Source organism: Psammomys obesus, unplaced genomic scaffold (assembly GCF_907164565.1).
Source record: "Psammomys obesus unplaced genomic scaffold, mPsaObe1.curated_primary_1811, whole genome shotgun sequence".
Classification (NCBI taxonomy): domain Eukaryota; kingdom Metazoa; phylum Chordata; class Mammalia; order Rodentia; family Muridae; genus Psammomys; species Psammomys obesus.
The window spans coordinates 36022628-36042051 of record NW_026596046.1 but is presented as its reverse complement, the minus strand read 5'-3'; the positions used below and the strand labels follow the sequence as shown (position 1 = coordinate 36042051).

Genomic DNA, 19424 nt, shown 5'->3' with positions numbered 1-19424 from the left:
TGTGTGTGTGTGTGTGTGTGTGTGTGTGTGTGTGTTGGGGGGGGTTGACCAGTGCAGGAATGGAGCTGGGAGAGGGGTTCAGCCATGGGCGGAGAATCTGAAGGACATGGAGAGCCAGAGAGGAACTGGAAATGGCCTCCAGGTGGGTTAAAGATGGGGGGCCCTCCGAGCTGGGCACAGAGTGAGAAGAGGGGTCTTGGCGTGTGTGCCCTTAGGCTGGAGGGGGTGGGCCTGGGATGCAGCCCCAGCCTCTGAATCCTGCACCCGACCCCCAAAGCCCTCCCACTCTTCCCTCCACTGAGCTCTCACCTCCAGCCGGTCGTCTCTACTCCCTGGGGATTCTGGCTCCTGTGCAAGGGGTTCCTGGCCAGCTGCAGAGACAAGAAGGCCAAGGGCTGAGGCCTGCCAGGCCTCACCCCTTCTCTCCCGCCTGCCCTCCCACCCGCCTCCAGCAAGCCCACAGGTGCCTGCTTGCACCCTGCTCTCCCTGCTCCATCCTTTTTGGTCCCTGGGCACCTGTGTCTCAGCTTTTTCTCAACTCCGGAAGCAGAGACACATAATGCCTTTGGGTCCAGTGCTCCCGAGGCATAGAAAGGAACAGAGCTCTACTCATCCAGAGGTCCCTCCACTTCTGCTTTGCTCCAGAAAGCCTCCTCAAACCCTTCCTAACCTCAGTTTACTTATCTGTAAAACGGGACCAAGAACACCCACCTGAAATTGTCAGTGATTCTGCAGAGTGGGCTGGGCCTTGGTGCTCAAAGTCCAGAGATACCAAAAAAATCACAAGATATTATATCCTGTGTGCAAGCAGCTACCCCCAGCCTGCCACTGAGTCCTCTGGGCCTCGACCGGACCTCCACCCAGTTCTCCCGGCACCACCCCCACCGCTCCTGGGGTGCTGACAGACACAGCGGGGACCTGCTCACTTGTTCTCAAAGCTCCACCACCCAGGCAACTTCCAGAAGCCCGGCTCCTCTGCACGCACTGTCCTGGGCCAGCTGCAGGCTCCAGCCCCTCCCCACCCCACCCCAAGCATGTCCCGGCATCGGACAGGCGGTGGGATATTCTGAGCCTGGCTTCGTTCCCGTCAGCTGCTGGCCTCCATGCCAGCCTGGCGCGCTTGCAAGGACTGATTTGATTTGGCAGCTTAGGAAGCGTGTGGTGGGGACAGGGGGAGGAGGGGGCGAGACACCCATCCCCAAAAGGAAATAAACAGCCCCAGGCACTCAGAAGGATGGGGGAGACACAGTCTGGCACGGGGAAGAGCTAAATTCCTGCCTGGCATCGCCATCTTCCCACCCGGGCAGTGGACACCTGCCTATGGCTGCAGGAGTCTGTGGCCCTCAGTGGGTCTGGGGGAGGTGACAGCAGCTGTACCTGGTGTGTGGAGTGGCTGGCAGGTGTCTGGTTGCCTCATGTGTCCTCTATGTCCTGTGGGGTTCCCTGCTCTGCTACACACTCAGCCAGTCCTGAGTGTGACTTCAAGTGTCTGTGTGTAGAGTGACGGTCTGGGAGTGTCCATCTCCCTGGGTGACCGTGGCTGAGCAGCTACACCTCTACCGGGGACTGATTGCAACCCAGGGCATGACGAGATCACCCGTCTTGGCTGCTATAGGGCCTGGCCTATGTTGGCCCCAGCCCGTTCCTTCCCTCTGTGCGACGACCCCAATAACCCTGCCTTGTCCTGCAGAGGAAATGACGAGAGCTGAGATAAGTGTCTGACCCTAGGGGACATCCCTTTTGGGCACAAAACATTTACTTCCTCTTCCCCACAGTCTGAGTGGGGAAGCAAGCCTCTACCACCCCTAGAGAGTTCTGCTCCTGTTCAAGCACCTCACCCCTCCCTCCCTTCTGATCCCCTCTATTGGACCCCAAGTATGGGGACCTAGACAATCGAAAGAACCCCAATTGCGCATTCACAGGCATTTCCCAGTTGTAATGCTGACCACTTGCCTAGTTGGCCAACACAGCCAGGTCACACAGTCCCCTGCTCCCATGGCCTGGGAATAAGTATTTACCTGCCAGTGTGTTGCCAGTAACCTAAGAACCTGACCTCTTGGGATTCAGTCAAAAAACTGCCACAGGGGTATCAAGGCTCCTGATTCTCTGACCTATCTACCAGAGGGCACACAAAACCCTTAGTACTAAAGGGAAACAGGACAGGGCTAGGCCCCAGACGCTGTTAGGGAGGCCAGGGGGCTGCCTGGAGGAGATGCAAAGTCTCATCTTAGCTCTTCCACATTGTCCCACTGTCCTCTGGGGATCCTCTGTGGCTCTCCCCACTCAGGCACAGGAAGCTGGGTTGCTCCTGAAGTCAGAAGGGAGCGATCTCTCTACTGAGGGTTGGGGGGCAGGAATGGAGAGGGATAGAGATCCATGCCCTCAGCTGTCACTAAAGAATTAATGAGGTGGAGCCCATCTGCAGGATCCTGAAGGGGCTTCATGTGAAATTCATGGGGGATTAACAGTAAAGAGAAGACACTAGCAACCAGACTGACCTCCTATCTGTCTGGTCAAATTTTCACCTGGGACGGGATTTGTTTGTGCTTGTGATATCTTTGCACATATCTGTGTGTCTGTATGCACAGGTGTCCATACCAGGCATGGAGGTCTGAGTTGCGTCCCAAGGCCATCTAGACATCAGAGACAGTGGAGAAGACAGGGGTCTGAGCAAAGAAGAGGGACAGCAGTTTAGGGCTGTGGGGTAGGGCTAAGAGAAGCGGGCTGTGCTTCAGGAGGCTGCTGTGTATCCTGTGTTGTGTCCATCATGGTCAGTTCTCAAACCCTGGACACCTGTGTGCCCATGACCCAGAGGAGAAGGTGCACAGCGCACAGCTCTGCCACCGCCTACTGTGTAACTTTAGTCAGGACCTCCCCGTCTCTGAGACGGTGCCTTCCTCAGGAGAAGGCACTGGCTTGATCGTTGAGGACATTTCTAGGCTGGCTTTTGAGAGAGGCACACCTGTACAAACAGAAGAGAGCTGCAGGATGGGAGAGAGCCTGGGGCAGGTGGCCGTGAGGGGACAGCAGGGTGGCAGCACAGTGAGAGAAAAGCCCTGCCACAGGAAGGCTCTCTGAGAGCCAGTCAGCTGCAGAGGGCTCCCTGCAGGGGACCCTACTCGAGACCAAGAAGGAGGTAGTACACAATGGAGCCTTGTGGATGGCGGGAACAGCTGCCTCCACTCCACCTGCTCTCTAGCCTGTGGGAGGGGAAAGCTGGAGGGTGGCAGACAGGGACTCTGCCCTTGAACTTGAGCCCTACCTCCACTCCTGCTCCACAGATATACCAGGGAAGGGAATGGCTGGGGGGCAATGAGGCGTACCCAGGGAACCAGGGAGCTCTATTTCAGACCTGCTGGGTACTGTGACCTGGACTCATTTTGATCTGGCAGCCCACTAGGCTGGAGAATTCTGGACATGCAGCATTGACGGGCTTCTGGGGGCCACCAAGGTTGGGCTCTCAGAGGCAAGATCTCCTTGAGCTGGGGTTTGTTTCCAGCTCTGGCCTGGGCACTGAGGCATAAACAGGACTCAAGAGGCAGTGGGGTACTAGACAACTGGGCTGGCTTTGTGCCAAACGGCATAGTGTGCTTGAGGCTCACGCCAGGCTCCATCAGCTCTCCTCAGCCCCCTGATCCTCAGGGTGAGAGCCAAGGCTCTAAGGCGTGCAGTCTCTGGGTTCCCAGCCTTCACTGGCAAAGGTTCCTGCAACTCCACACCCGTGTCCAGGAAGTACTCATGTCCTGTTTTCCCCTCAGGCAGCTGTTGAGAGAGGGGGTGAGCAGGCCCCTCCTTCCCACCATCTACAGCTCTACAAAGACACCTTGAGGGCTGGGAAGAAGTGTGCTCTTTGGACATAGTCTAAGGTGGCTGGAGATGGAGGCAGTGGGTGATGGGACTGGCTCCCATGGCATGCAAGCTTAGAGAGGGGCAGGTCCCTCACATAAAAACACACCAAGTCTGCGGCAGGAGAGAGCCCATGTGACCAGACTAGACTAAGAGGGTCTCTTCCATCTCCTCTGATGGCAAGGCACTCCTCTTCCCCTCCTTCACTTGTGGGTGGGGCCACCATCCCACCCCAAGCTATCTGTCTCCATTGCATCTTGTTATGTTTTTAATAACTGAACATTGACATTAACAAGGCAGGTGGCTGCAGCTCTTCCCAGAAGCCCCATTTAGCATCATTGAATCATCAAATCATCAAATTCTAGAATCCTGCATGCACAGAATGTCCGCATCTTGGGCTCCCAGCATCTTAAAGTCACAGAATGCCGGAATCACACAACCACACACCCACAGCCCTGGGCTGAGAGCTGAGAGTCACGGAGGGCTAGCGTCATCCCAGTGAGCACTCCGAGCTGACAAGCCCAGATTTTCAAATCGCACCCCCAACCCCGGAGCTGGAACTCACACAGTCCTGAGAGCTACAGGCCTCCAACTTCCTTGTTTTACAAGTGAGAAAATACAGCTCAGAAAACGGCTCAAGAGTCCCACAAAGCAAGGAGCCCAGCAGCGCACAGCCTCAAGACTGTAAGACGGGCTGTATGGGTTGGTGCTTCCAACAACGGGACGCCTTTCAAGTCCTGAAGTTCCCTCACGCCTGTGCTGCGTCAGCTGCTGCTCGCCTCCCCGCCTCTCTCACATCTCCCTCAGCCTGCCCCCCCACTGCCCTCCGTGGTGTACCAACCGTGAATGGGGTTGCACAGGGCTAATTCTCTCAGGGCAAGAGACAGGAAAAGCAAAATGTCTTCCTTCACCCCAGGCACCAGCTGGAAAGGAAGGGCAGGCTCCTCAAAACAGGAAGGCAGGGGCCCTGGGGGGTGGCCACATCAGAGACAGTTCACAGGAGCCTGAGCTAAAGTCCAGGGAGGCAGCTGCTCACAATTTACATGAGAAGGACTGTGTACATTTCTCATTTTCATAAATTTACATTGCTACTCATGCATTTTTGGATTTGAATTCTACTGATTTTTGCAGCTTGTTTTAACTTTTCCAGTTCTGAACACCCTGCCCAGGGCGGAACACCAGTTGCCCACATACATACTGTTGAGAACACAGCAGCCCTTACCCGGGCACAAGCCTTTAATCTCAGCAGTCAGGGAGGCAGAGGCAAGAGGATCTCTATGAGTTTGAAGTCAGCCTGGTCTACAAAGTGAGTCCAAGACACCGAAGGCTACACAGAGAAAAACTCTGTCTCGAAAAACCAACCAACCAACAAAACAAAACAAACAAACAAAAAAAGAAGACAGCAACCCTGAGTGGAATCCAAGGCATCCTTTAGCCTCATAGCTGGTGACCTCTTTGGGGGTACTCCTTGGAGGAATGGGCCCCACCTTTCATTCCCACAGAGTTTCCTCTCCTGAGCTCTGAGACCACCCAGAGCCCACCCAGTCCCCTCAAGCAGCCCCTCTTCTACCTCTGTTTTTCTCTCTGTTCCCTCACGTAGCCCTTCCTCTCCCTCCACCCTTCCCTGGGGCAGCCTGGACCACAGCAGCCTAAGCCCCACTCCATCCAACAGGCCTGGGATTGCATCCCTCCTTTCAACTCCTCCCCCTCATGCTGGCTCCCTGGAAAACATCCAGAGTCCTCAAAATTTCAGGTAAGTCCTGAAATTTTTGGTCCCTGTCAGCCTCAGCAGCCATGTCTCCTGCCTCTTGATGTCCTTCCCCTGCCTTCCATCCAGAATTCAATTTGCCCACCTTGGTGGCCCAGGATCCAGCTCCATAAGCAGAAGCCTGGGACTTGAGAGTGCCAGCCCTCTTTCCTCTGTCTGCCACCACCAAGCTATCACAGTTACCATCCCCCTTTCTGTCCAGAATGTTCTCCCGGCTCCCTCCCTCCCTCCTCAGCTGCCCGCCACAGGTGAAGTGATTTGTATTGCCCAGACTCAGGGAAGGTACGGAGAACTTGGCAAGGACCAGCCTCTCGCCCATTTCACTCCCCTCTATGGGCATAGCATTCACCTAGGAAGGCCTAGCAGTATACAGTATGGTTAGGACCGGCAGAGCAAGGGGTGTGAGGACCCTAGGAGGCTGGGCTAAGGACTTCCAGGAGGAGAAGACAGGCCACAGAAAGTGTTCAACCAGAGCAGCCCTGAGAGTGAGGACAGAGTTTTCCATACTGAAGAAATAGTGTTCTTAAGCTCACGGGGGCAGCTTGAACATTCAGGGAAGGCTTCCTGGAAGAGGGGTCACTTCTTTCTTTTTTGAGACAAGGAAGACAGTAGAAACGAGAGGTTGGGAGGAAAAAGCAAGGACATGGAAAAGAAAGCTGTCTCTGCTTGTTCTGTATTCCTGGGAGGTCAAAATCAGGCAAGTGAGGGGGGCTGGAGGAGTGAGGATGGCAGGGAGAAATGGACATAGCATGACGCTCACACCATGGCCAGGCTGGGCACGGCTCGTAGGCTGGCAGGCAAGAGGGCCCCAGCTGTGGCTGGGAAGCATTTCCTGTCTCTTTGCCAGGGGGGTCATTAATAATCATTTACCCGCCACAGGCAGCACAGAGGCCAGCCAAGGAACAGCATGGTGCCGGGGCCAGAGCCCAGCCTGGCGGCCAGGAGAGCTGGACAGTGGTATCAGCCCTGCCACATGCTGTGAGCCCCGCCATCTCATCTCTCTTCCCCTCTGGGAATGTTAGAGGGGTGAGGTTCTGGGGAGGAACTGCCTGCTCAGGGCCTCAGTTTCTCTAGCTGACATCTTGGGCTGCCAACCTTCCAGGGCAGGTATGGACATCTTATGGCAAGTAGGAGACAAACCTAGCTTGGGACACAGGGAGTTAGACCCCAATGTTGTGGACATAGAAGGCTCCATAGGACCAAGTGCAATTTAGGCTGGGGAACTGCTCCAGGCAGGAGGAGGGGGCGGCTGTGCACAGAAAGTAGGAATCCCACAAAATGATGCTAACTCTTTAAACCGTGCCTACATGGCAGACGAGGGCCTCCATCGACACATGCAGCAAGTGCATGAGCTAAGCTGTTAGGTCCCCAGAAGTTAGAAGGAACTAGCTAAAGAACCCCAGAAGTTAGAAGGGACTAGCTAAAAAACGATGACAACGACAGTTATGACAATTAGCAACTCAGCCAAGGACAATGGATGGAAAAAGGGAGCGAGATGCCGGAGACCAGAGATGGTGGCCCAAAGCCAGGCAGCGCTACTGTTGTAGCTGGGCAGAAGCAGCGTTTCTTCCCATGGCAGTCCCCCGCCCACCTCTCATTGCTTCAAGGCCCAGCTTACACACAACTCACTTGAAGAATCTTCTAGAAGGGAACGCTGATGTACAAGCCCTAGCCCCTTTCTGTGCCTCCAACCTGAGGACTCCTGAATGTCCTTCAAAGCCTGTTGAGAGCGCCCAGCAGGGCTTCCCCAGAGAATCCTCTGGAGATTGCGGTGTGCACCTCTATTGCCTGGAACTCTGTCATCAGACAAAAGGATCCCCAAAAGTTTGATCAGGGAAACCCTTTCTGGTAATGGTCTCTGTGAGACCAGGGCCTATTTCTCCATTTGATGTGGTGTCAACAGAGGCAGACACAGGCTGAGGTCTTTCTGGTTGTCTCCCTGCCTGGTGACACAGAGAAGGGAGGAAGAGACCGGAACACGGAGAAGGGAGGCTTTAGCTACTCGGTATCACTGAGGTGATAATGATCCAGAGAGACAAGCAAACTATCCCAGTTCAAATAGTTGGCAGGCTTGGTCAGCTCCAAGCCCAGCCTGGGCGTTCTAGCATGGAGGCACGCCTCGAAGACACCACCCACCCTCTTGGCCGGGGCTAGACCTGCCTTCTGCCGAGGTCGTAGTAAACACAGCAGACTTGCTGACACGTGTATCCTCTCCCCACCCTCCCCACCCTGGCCCCAAACCCGGGACAGGCTCAGAGGAAAAGAACAAAGCTTCCCTGACCACACCACCCGCCGCCCGCCTGTCCAGCGCCTGCTCAGCAGGAAACTCAAGACAAAGGCTCTGGTCAAAGTGAGGAGGATGAAGGGCAAAGGGTAGGGGCAGCCTGGGTTGGGAGGGCAGGCAAGGGCATCTCCAGGGACCTGATTAGGAGGAAAGCAAGAACAGGAAGGCAGCCAAGCCCTCCTTGCACACACACACACACACGTCACTCCACAAACATTTATGGGGCACCTGCTGTATTCACACATGGCCAAACATAATACACCTCTTTCCTCACGAGGCACACCTTCTGGACACACTGCATTGCCCAGATCTCAGCCCCACCCCACGGCATCCCTAACTGAGCCTCACTCACTGTACATGCTTCACACTCTCCTCATCACATGCAAACGGCCCCCAGGGAGGAAAGGCCACGGAACCCACATCTCACACGATGCAAAGTCGCACGGCTCACACACGCCCACCCTTCCCAGCACACTCAGACTTTGTCTCCCACCGTGTACCTCACACACCTCACTCTCACCTCCCTAGCCACAGATGCGTTCTTCCAGTTAAACTCCACACCACACACACACCACACACACACCACACACACACCACACACCCCACACACCACACTGCCCAGACACAGAAGCATGTGCAGACATACTCTGCATAATTTGCATGCTTAATGTCATACCAAAATATAACCCATTTGTAGACACACAAAGTCCCTGAGCCTGCACACTGCTTCTCCTGCCCGCCCTCTATCACGGTCAGCCAGCTCCTTAGGCAACTGAACCTTTGGTCTTGGCTGCGACCTTTCTTGTCCACAGTTGTATGAACAGTCACTGTAGACACGTGGAGTTCAAACACTAACACACAGGTCCGAATATCAACCCCAAGCAAACCCTGGGCGCGCCACTGTGGCCCTAAGCCACCGAGGAGGCTGCAAACACACCCCCCACACACACACAAACCTCCTCCACCCCCCTCACAAAACATCCATTCAAAACCAACAGGACCAAACAAGGACTCTTCCTGGCAGCGTTCTGCAGTAAATAACACTCATCGCCACATAGTCAGTCTTGAGCATGCAAGCTGTCCCCGCAACTACATCACACTGCCAGGACAGACACAAGCTCGCACACACATGCACACCCGCTGTGCCACCACTCCTCCCCACAGTCCTGCCTCTGAAGCCGCACAGGGCACGCAGCACCAGTCTCCACACCGTAATCCCCCGTGATGAGTCTCCCTCAGACGAGGTGATTAGACATAGCACAGCACGTGTGATTACACAAAAGGCACACCCGACACATGCTACACGCTCAGGAACACTCGCACAGGCGGCACCCCGGACTCGCCACCCCTCACCACAGGTGAAGGACAGGAGCTTGCAGTTTACCCCTCTCTCCAGCCCCAGCTGCCCCAGGACAGCAGAGATAAGGGGTTCTACCTTACAAATGCCAGAGTCCCACCTCGTATTTTGGGCACCCCTGAGGGCAACAGTCTCCATGCTTAGGCCCTTGCACTTGAGTCTGTCCCATGCCAGGCCTGAGAGCACAGGCAGGGAGGTCCGAGGCATCCAGCCCTGTCCTCTGATCTGCTCCCCCAAATAGAGGCAGCTCTACAGAGAAGGCATGCTCACAGAAACACCCCGGAACAAAGATAGAGACCTCTAGAAACTGAAGGGCTGGCTGAACAGACCAAGAGAGGTGGGCAGCCCGGAGCAAGAGAACAGCAGAGGCGCAGAAGGACAAGGCGCTCAAGAATTGGGGAGAACTGGAATAATGTGGGACCATCACACCTCAAGAGGAGCTAGAGGCAACAGGAGGAGCCTGCAGGTCTGTGTGAGAGAGGACGAGAACGGGGAGGGGGCAGCCTGACAGAGGAGGAGAGAGAAGCTGGGATGCAAAGAGGGTTTGGACGCTTGGGCTGGGCGGAAGATGGGGACTAGAGCCGGGACGGTTAGTACGAACGGGGAGTGAGGCTATAGAATGGACGGGAGAGATTTCTGGGGGAGGTAGAGCTCCCTGCGGCGAGGGGCTTCGGGGCTATGGGTGTGCCTGGAATCTGATGCCGTAGAAGGCCAGAGGTTTGGAAAGGGGGTCGGGTTAACCTGGGAGGAGGAACTCCAGGCTCGTACAGAGCTGTCAGTGTGGGCTGAGGGTCGCCCGGTGACTGAGAGTTCGGGGCTTGGGATGGAGGAGTTCCAGGTGCAAAGAGGAGTCAGACTCTGGAGTGGCCTTTGCGCCGGGAGCTGGAGAACCAAGGATCCCCTCTGGGGAAGGCTGCAGTCCCATTCGGTACAAGACGGGTTCAGAACTAAGGAAAGGGTCCCCTCTTGGAGGAAGGCTCAGGAGAGGGTGGACGGTGGGGCAGACGACCGGGCCCTGGCCAGGCTCTCCCCGGGCACCCGGTTCTCCCTGTTCCCCAGAATGGGGGGGGGGGGGGGCCCTACCTGCAGGCTGTCGGCGCATGGCTGCGGCGGCGGCGGCTCGTCCGGCTTGAGGAAGACCTGCTGGCCCCGCCTAAGGAATTGGACAACAGCGATGAGGATGTGGTGCAACACCAGGACCATGCTCGCGGCCGCCCGCCCGCCCCGCCAGCCCGGCCCGCTGCGCTCGGTCAGCGCGTCCGCAACAGCCTCGCCGGTCCGCGCGAGGGTCCGCCCCAGCCCCGCCCCCGCCCCGCCCCCGGCCTCCAGGCCCCGCCCACGTCCCTGCCACCAGGGACGGCACCTCCAAGCCTCCCAAAGATCGGACCCCACCAGCTCCCCGCCGGCTCAGCCCCTGCCAGGCCGCCACCCTCCCGAGACTCCTCCAGCGCTCGGCGGTGGGGGTGCCCTCTCCTCGGTCTCCCGGCCTTGGCTGCCCTCCGCTTGTCCCATCGCCACTCCCCCTAGGTGGCAGGCCCCTCCCGGAGTCCCGCTCACTGTCGCACCACATTCTCTTCCCATCACTTGGACTTCGGTAGCCCGGCCAGAGCCTCGAGGCCGAATCCAGCGCAGTGCGGGGAGAGGGGCCGCGCGGACCCAGTCCGGGAGCCCTGAGGTCCCTCCTCTCCTTCCAGTGCAGAAGGTGGAGGAAAGTGGGGGAGAAATTTAGAGGTCGCTCCAAAATGGGACGAGCCCTGAAGCGGGAGCAGCGAATCTGTGACGGAGACACGTGCGCCCCGACACACGCAGGAGCACCGTTCCCAAGTGTGGGGTTGGCGCGCCGGGTCCCTAAGGCCACCGGGTAGGTCTGCGTCAGCGCTGCGGGAGGCTGAAGGGGCTGCGAGCCCCAGGGCGGCGTGGTCCGCAGTTCCGCGGCGGGACCCCGCGAGCTGGGAGCGCATTTCTCCGCAGAGCGGCCTCTGGGCTCAAGCGCTTGCGACAGCGGTGACGCTCCTGCGCCCCCTGCTGTCCTATCGTGGCGGTGCACCCCGACCCCAGGTGCAGTGGGCTGGAGGGATGAGGGCACAAAAGCAGGGTCAAAGCTCCTTGCCTGGACCGGCCTGTTCTCTAGCCTCTGCTTCCCCTAAGACGGACTAAGGCATGGGGCAAGTCTACATGAAAGGGTGAACTTCGGCCTTCCTGGATCTTGCCACTCTGACTTTAGCCAGATCCCCTTCCCACTGGGCCTCCGTTGTCCCGCGGGACTGCCAGACCCAAACGTGGAATGATGGTGAAAAGACAGACGCCAGCCCTCGCTGTGACCTTCCCTGCTCCTCCTCTCTGCACTACGACCCCTCTTTCCGTGTTTCCCTGTCCCCCAGCCCTTGGGAGGTGACTCAGTGAGCCCCCAGCCTCCCCACCCCGCTGGTGTGATTCATCTGGACCCTTTCCCCCTGGGGAGCAATTTCCTCAGTGGTGAGTCACTAAGCCCAGTGCTGGACACGGTCCCGGCACCTGGCACAGGCTTGGAAGTGTCCTGGATGTCCCCGTAGCGCAAGGGGCGATCTTCCACACACGAACATCTTTCCCTCCTTGCCGAGGCGCGGCCCTGAGCTCGCTTCTTCCTGCGTTCCAACACCCTTAGTGGCTCCCCACCACCAGCACCATACGGCCTAAACCCCTCGGGTGCCATCGCAGACCTTCCACAGCTCTTCCACGGCTTGGCACCAGCTCTGGCAGCCCCCCTCGCTTGTTTTCATACAGTCCTTTTCATTCAGACAGCAACTGCCTCGTGGCCGTCTCTGGTCTGTCGTGGTGCCACCTTGGCCCCTGCTCACCATTCAGGAGCAACTCGGAGGCCATCTGCTCCAGGAGCCCTGAGGATGCCACCTCAGGGGTCGAGGGGCCCCTTTTGTATTCCGTCCTGGGAGCCAGGTCTGGGGAGCTGAGGACAGGATCTAGGCCCATGGGTTTTATTGTGTCTTCATAGGTTTGTCTAACATGTTAATACATTTGTCCAACATACTAACAATGTATAGAACATGACATGAGTTAAGATGTGGAAAGGTCATGCCTACTCCCCCAAAGGGCCTCCCTCCTCTGACTGTTGGTAATCCTGAGTCCGGCACACACATCTGTTGGTAATGCTCGTGCCACTGACCAGGACCAATCCTGGGTTTTTAGCTAGTCTAAGTGGGACACGGGTGGCCAGGAGGTGTCGACATAGTTACTGGCCCTAGCTCCTGGCCCCTCAAGGAACCTCATCTCAGCCCTGCAGTCACGGGCCAACCCTAGCCTGGCATAGACTCCGTCCTTAGGTGATACCTCCATAGCACTCACCTCCAGAGACGTGATTCTTTGGGGGGTTATTTGGGTTACACATATCTTAGTCCATCATTGAGGAATGAAAAGTTGTTCTCCAGTCTCTCCTACTTGGTGACTAGAGTTCCAGATGCATGCCGGCTCCCTCAAGTCTTTGTGCATTTGTGGAGAGAGGGGACTGAGTGAGGGCCCACTGGGTCATAGGCCTGCTGCATGACTCTGCCCAGTGTATCTATCTGGGCCTCCATTGTCCCAGATGTGAAATGCTAACAAGTCTAGATTTAGTAAAATAATCCCCTTATAGCATTTGATAGGCTTCAGCTTCACCTGAAGTCCTTAAAATTCCTCGGCTGGTCCCCTCGAAGCTGGAGGCAACCAAGCCTCTGCCAGAGTGAAAAGGGAAGGACCTTGTCAAACTTTCACAGCGAGGGGGACACCACTCCAAGGTCAAGTCTGCTTCCCCTGGCCCGTAAATCCCAGAGCTCCCTGTCTCTACAGTCTGGGATCCACTGTTCTCCCTCATGGTGTACAAGTACTTCCCAGTCTGAAAGCTCAGAATTAGATTCTGGCTGATCTCTGTCCCATGAAAAAGCAAGAGTCGGGACTGACCTCTAAGATTTGAATTGCACATCTAGGCCTGGGACGGTTCAACACCAAGCAATCTCTCTCTCTCTCAAGCATAGAGTATGACTGATGTGTGTGTGTATGTGTGTATGCATGTTTCTATTATATAAGTGAACACAGGTGCGTGCCTCCCTGAAGAACCTGGAAGACAGCCTCAAGGCCATCCACTCCTCTGTAGTTACTCTCTCATTGGCTTGGAGCTCATCTCTTAGGCTAGGATTCCTGGTTGGCGAATAAAGCCCCCAGAATCCTCCAGTCTCTTGCCTCTGCAGTGCTGGGATCACAGGATACCACACAACCAGCATTTCCACGTGTGTTTTAGGGACCAGACCTGGTACTGGTGAGGCTAACATCTCACTGACTGTACTATCTCCCTAGTCCTATTAGCCACAGCTCACAGATAAGGAAGACTAAGGCACAGAGAACCTAAGTAAGTTGTCCATGGTCACATAACTAGGACACAATGGAGCCAGAATGCAAACCCTGGTCACCTGCCATCTGAACCTTAAATTCATGCCTGACGCTTAAGGAACAACAGGTAAGGAAAAAAATGGGCTTTGTATACTCATTTTCTCCCCAACAACGCAGTGGCTGAGGATCCTGCTCTCCCGCCCCTTCACCCTCTGCTCATTTCCAAGACCAGGAAACCCATGCCCAGATGGCTTCTGCAGCCCCTCTAGCCCTCTTTTTGGCCCATACTAGGTACCCTTCCAAACCCCTGTCCTAGACAGGATACTTAAGGAAAAGGTGACTCCACTCAGAGTTTGTAAGCCTGGGTCCTGGGCCCAGCTGACCTCCAGCCTCTCATAGGACCTACACTGCCTTTGTCTGCAGTACTGGCAGCACCTGGGACCTGTGCAAGGCCAGGACCCATGCCTGAGATGTTGATTTAACCCCATGTCGTACATTAAAAAAATAGAGCTGTGTGTGGTGGCACATGCCTTTAATTTTAGCAATCAGGAGGCAGAGGCAGATCTCTGGGAGTCCAAGGCCAGCCTGGTCCACAAGGCAAGTCCAGGGCAACCAGGACTATTACACAGAGAAACCCTGTCTCAAAAGACACAAAACAAAACAAGCTCCCAGAGGCATAGCCATTGCCTGGGTTCAAACAGTCGGTCAAGCAACTACCTGGACTCCATATTCTGTGTTCATACCATCGGGAGTGAACATCTGTGCCTGAAAACAAGGGCCCAGTGAAGCTGCTCTAGTCATGTCCTCTCAGAGCCCCTCCCTACGCTTCCAGAATCCAAGATGGCATCTGGACTTTCAGCATGGCATCCAAGGCTCAGCCCCTGCCATGCTCACCTGCTCACCCCATCCAGAGCTTGTGGCTTCTCCTCACACTTTTGCTCTTTGCCCAACCTCTTTCCTATCTGTGTTCAAGGTCCTCCCAAAGTCAAGTTGCCTCACAGGATAACAAATTTCTTCACTTATTTATTTCCATTGGTTGAGAACTTATCCCATGCCGGGCACTAAGGATAAGGATGTTTTTAAAAAGAAGCTCGGTCGGACATGGTGGAGCACACCTTTAATCCCAGCACTTGGGAGGCAGAGGTAGGCAGATTTTTGTGAGTTCAAGGCCAGCCTGGTCTACAGAGTGAGTTTTAGGACAGCCTGGGCTACACAGAGAAACCTGTCTCAGGAAAACAAAACAAACAAAAAGCAGTTCTCCCCAGCCACAGGCAGAAAACTCCCATCCACTGAGAAACGGCCCCACCAAGATGACCCAAATAAATACCACCCACTTCTTTCCATAGGCCTCTTCAGGACTGAAGAGAAAAACTTTCTGGATCCTGCCCTGTGCCTCCACAGACCAATGAGGAGCACTGAAGTCCTCAGAGGAGACTAGGTAAGTCAGAAGATGGTTTTTAGCCCAACATCTCTCCATCTCCAGCAACTGATCCTGACAGACCTTCTATGGAACCCATATCTGCTCCTCCCTCCCCATCCCAGGACCTGCTTCACGAGCCTGACTGCAGCTAAGCATGAGCTAGCCTGCAGTGGACTGTGGTCAGACGATGGAGGCCTACGTTCAAATGTTGAGTATTCCCTAGGTAAGCCCGGGCAGGGCTCTGCCCCTCTCTGGCCTCAGATTTCTTAGGGACAACAAGGTTGGCCTGGATCTCTTGAGGCTCAGAAGGCTGAGGTGGCTGAAGGTAGGAGCCAGGCAGATTGAGCTGGGCAGAAAGCAGCTTTCCTGGACAGGCAAGTCCTACTCAGGGATGCCAGGCCAAGGGCAGTACACAAGGACCAGCTTTCAATAGCGGAGGCTCCTCAAAAGAGAAACTCAGTCTTGCCATGACCTGGGCAGAACCCATGAACCAAAAAGGGCTCCAAGATCCTCCTCAGAGGATACCTAAAACTTTCTTTCCTTAGCCATTCAGACAGTGTGTGTGTGTGTGTGTGTGTGTGTGTGTGTGTGTGTGTGACCTCACCCAGATTGTGATCATGGTGTACATGAGAGCAGGAGACTACGGCAAAGGGACGTTACTCCCTTGTGTATACCTAAGCGTCTGTGTGTATGTGCAGGCCTTGTCTACAGGAGTAAAAGTGTGTACAAATATGTGCCTGTGTACAAGCATGTGTATACACGCCTACACTTGTGTATATATGCAAGTGTACATTGAAGGCATGCATGTACAAATGTGTGTACGTGTGTCTGTGTGTGTGTGTGTGTGTGAGTTCATGCCTGACAGAAGTGCTACCGATGACAGCCATTCCATGTCCGGGTCTGGGTGTCCACTGGCTATGGCTGCAGGTGTTGGGTGGCCCTTGCGGAAAGGAGATCCGCTCACAGACAGTGCTAGGGACATAGGTTATGGCGTTGGGGCGGGCCAGCCACAAGTCTCATCCATTTTCATGTCATTTGCATCCACATTTGTTTTGTGTGCAGCAGGTGGTCAAGGCCAGACTCTCCAGGAGGCCTGGAATCCGTTGGCTTCCGTCACCCCAGCTGAGAGATGCCTGGAGCCTTCACAGCTTCTCTCCATCATCCGCAGACCACATGATTCTTCCTCCACACAAAGTTGCCCCAGGCCTGCCACACCTACACCCTATGCCCCCCAAGCACCATAAGCTCTTCCACAGGCACAGGCACACATTCTCACAGCTCCTGCACACACACACACACACACACACACACACACACACACACACACCTACAGGTGGGCACTCAACCATCTCCCCAGTGCCCACTCCTACTGTGGTCATCTCTCCTACCCAACTCAGCTTTGGTCCCACTTATGTCTACCTGAATCCCTGCTGCCCATAGGACACAGGGGTGCCCTTCTTTTGAGCTGGACTCCCTGCCAAGCCCCTGAGCCCAGGTGAGGCTCTGCTCCCTGGTACCCACTGCTTTCTAACACTTTTTATCTGTCTGGAGGCGCTCCTCCCCCATCCCCCACTATGCTGTTAGCTGCTGTGATTGGAAACTTTTGTTTTTCTCATTACAGTGACATCAGCTTCCAAAACAAGGCTTGGCCTAGTATTGCTCAAAATCACATCCAGGAATTGGGTAGGATTTTCCCGGCCTGTTCAGCCTTCCTCAATGGGGCTGGCTTAACTATTCATCTCCCCAAGTGCTTCCCCAGACACAGCTCCTTACAGCCAGAAATTGGGTCTGCGGCAGCTACAGAGATTCATGCCAAGCACAGGCTAGGCAGAGAGTAAATAGGGTACAGCAGAGCCCAGGATATGACAACCTATATGAGATTCAGGCAAGTCTGGAAGATAGGGCTGCTTGGAAAAACAAATAAACAAACAAACAAACAAACAAACAAACAAAAAGCTACTCAAAGTCCAGCTGCCCCGGGAAAGAGCCTCTAGGCTGCCTTCTCCTAGTGAAACATCATTCTTCCTAGCCACCCATCTTTCTTGTACACTCCCAGGGACAGGGAGCTTGCCTCTTCCCACCTGGCTCCTTCTCATCTGTGAGAAATACAGATGTATAACATCATCCCCTTAGCCTGGCTCTCCTGAGGTCCAGCTTCCCATGGGAAGCAGGAAGAAGCCAGGCAGAAAAAGAGGCAGATCCCTTCAGAGTAGCCCTGGCCATTTTTTTGTATACCCTTGGGCAGTCGTGGGAAGAATGTCCTCTCAGCTCTGGCCTTTCTTAGGTCAGCAAGTAAGTTCAAGGTGCTCAGCTTGACACCTTTATAGCCAGCTCCACCCTTTATCTCAGGAGCCTGACCAGAGTACACAGGCAGCGCGGAGAGGTCCTTGGGCAGTCTCTCCTGGGCTTCACTGCCTTCTCACCTAAGTAGTCCTCACTGAGTCCCCTCCACTGCACCTCCTGCCCATCACTGGGCCCCGTCAGGCTCACCCCCCACCCTATCCATTCAGATACAGACCCCTTCCCTCCTGATCCCGTTCCTTCCCTCTTGACATCTACGAGAACAGGGGAAGGGCCTCCTCTGACTCCCTCCCCTGTAGAGGATTGTGTAAGATGAAGCTGAACCCAAGCTGCAGGACTGTTAGATGGATGGGCTGGCTCTCAGCTGGGAGGGGAGGGACCCCAGATGAGGGGGACCCACCCAGTCCCACCTAAACCGCTGCTGTTCCTAAGCTGGGTCTGCCCAGGCTGTCTTGAGCTACAGCCAGTAACTAACTTGTCCCTCCTGGACAAACACCTCTGCCTGTGCTTTTCAGAGCAGGGCTTGTTTGAGAAACTGAGGCAAGACAATATAAGCCACAGGGATCCGAAGCCCCGTACTCAGGCAACTCAGAAAGCTTTCAGGGAGGCCTCAGTTTGTGGCTTTAAGGCTCCAAGAACTTGTACGGCCTCAGGTTCTAAGAAAATCTCAATGTTTGTACTGCTCACATTCTATGAATTCAAAGCCCCGGAGTCCTCAGAGGGCAAGAGCCCATGAGTCTAACATTCTGTCATACTATCAGGACATAGGCAAGACTCTCACATCTGGGTTTTTATGACCATTGGAGCTTTAATGGTCCATGGGCTTGAATCTCTAAATATCAAAGGAAGGGGGCGACGGGAAAGGCTCTCAAAAATAATGCCTGTCTCCCCAGCAGTGCTGAGAGCCACGGGGAGCCCCCGACTGTGAGGACAGAGAAGGGACTGTTCCAGTGGGAGTGATTCAGTCCATCGCCACCGCCCTAATGAGCAGCCAACGCAGACCGCTCTCATTTCTCAGCTGGGGATCAGCTGGACTTCCTCAGGTTGTGGTGGGTAAATGAGAGCACTCATGAGCAACAGCACAGAGCCAGGTGTGCACAGAAGCCAGGAAAAGACAGCGTTTGCTGTCCCCCACCCCCAGCAGGCCTCACAGTTCCCTGGCAGGATCAGTGTCCGTGGTTTAGGCACAAGGTGTTTAACCCAATGCCCGTGTGACATATTACTCCCGGCCTTGGCTTCCCCAAGGCCCATCCAGCCTCCCTTCTCCCTATCTCATGGTCCCTTAGAAAGTGATACCAGGACTACTGGAGTCTCTCTCAAATTTTACAGGCCAGGAGTTAGGCTATGCGGCCGTGGTGGCCTCCGTAAGAAGTCCTTTGCAGGGAGAAGCAGCCGATGCTATTCCTGGGGCCCAGTGACAGAGTGGCTGAGAATAGACCAAGGGACCCAGTTTGGTTCTCCACTCTGGGAGCCTTGAAGGCTGAGCAGAGTTTGTTCAAGCTACCCTTCGCACCTGGCAAGACCCCTGCCATCACCAACAGGAGACCAGGGCCCTCCTTTGTGGTACTCCTAAGGCAGAACTACCCCCAGATATGGCTTTTGGTTCTTCTTGATTGCCCTCCATGTGTGAGGCCCTGTGGCCTTCCCGCTTTGCACCATTCTCCATGCTTGGGATTTATCCTCTGCCAGCTAAGAGGAGGAGAAAAGGAACACAGGGCTACCCTCAACCTTGTTTCATCTTTATGATATTGGTGCCATTTTTCAATTGGTGGGATTGAGATCACTGTCTAACTTCACACAGCTAGGAAGGGTGGGACAGTCAGCTACAACCAGCTGCCTCCTGTTTCCAAGCTCTTGTTCTTTACAACAGACTGGCTTCTGGGAGAAGAGATAGGCGCCCCCTACTGGTAACCTCCTTCTCCTACCCAGTGGTCCCCAGGTTCTAGGAGGCGCGATCCTTTCTTTTCTTGCTTCCTGGACGGAAAGCAGCCACACTTCCTGATTGATCCAGAGTGACTTGATCGGCAGACTCCCATTCTGGGACCGGGAGATGTGCTGTTTGGTTTCTAAGCACCCGTCGCTATGGAAGCCA

At 55.2% G+C, this 19424-nt stretch overlaps 1 protein-coding gene across 4 annotated transcripts in view; it reads right to left on the bottom strand.

Annotated features, from left to right (window-relative positions):
* Pde2a (phosphodiesterase 2A) overlaps positions 1-11225 on the bottom strand; it is a 61107-nt gene extending 49882 nt beyond the window's left edge. The window contains exons 1-2 of one of the 4 annotated variants that reach the window (XM_055623197.1): positions 11071-11225; positions 10339-10408 (exon numbers count right to left, since the gene is read on the bottom strand). In XM_055623197.1, coding sequence (XP_055479172.1) covers positions 10339-10408; positions 11071-11216 — 216 coding nt within the window. In that variant the 5' untranslated portion in view covers positions 11217-11225. Of the gene's footprint in view, positions 1-309; positions 372-1377; positions 1482-10338; positions 10508-11070 lie in introns of those variants that run through there. The other 3 variants (XM_055623196.1, XM_055623195.1, XM_055623194.1) reach the window with 3 other exon arrangements.
* Positions 11226-19424: the final 8199 nt, after the last annotated feature.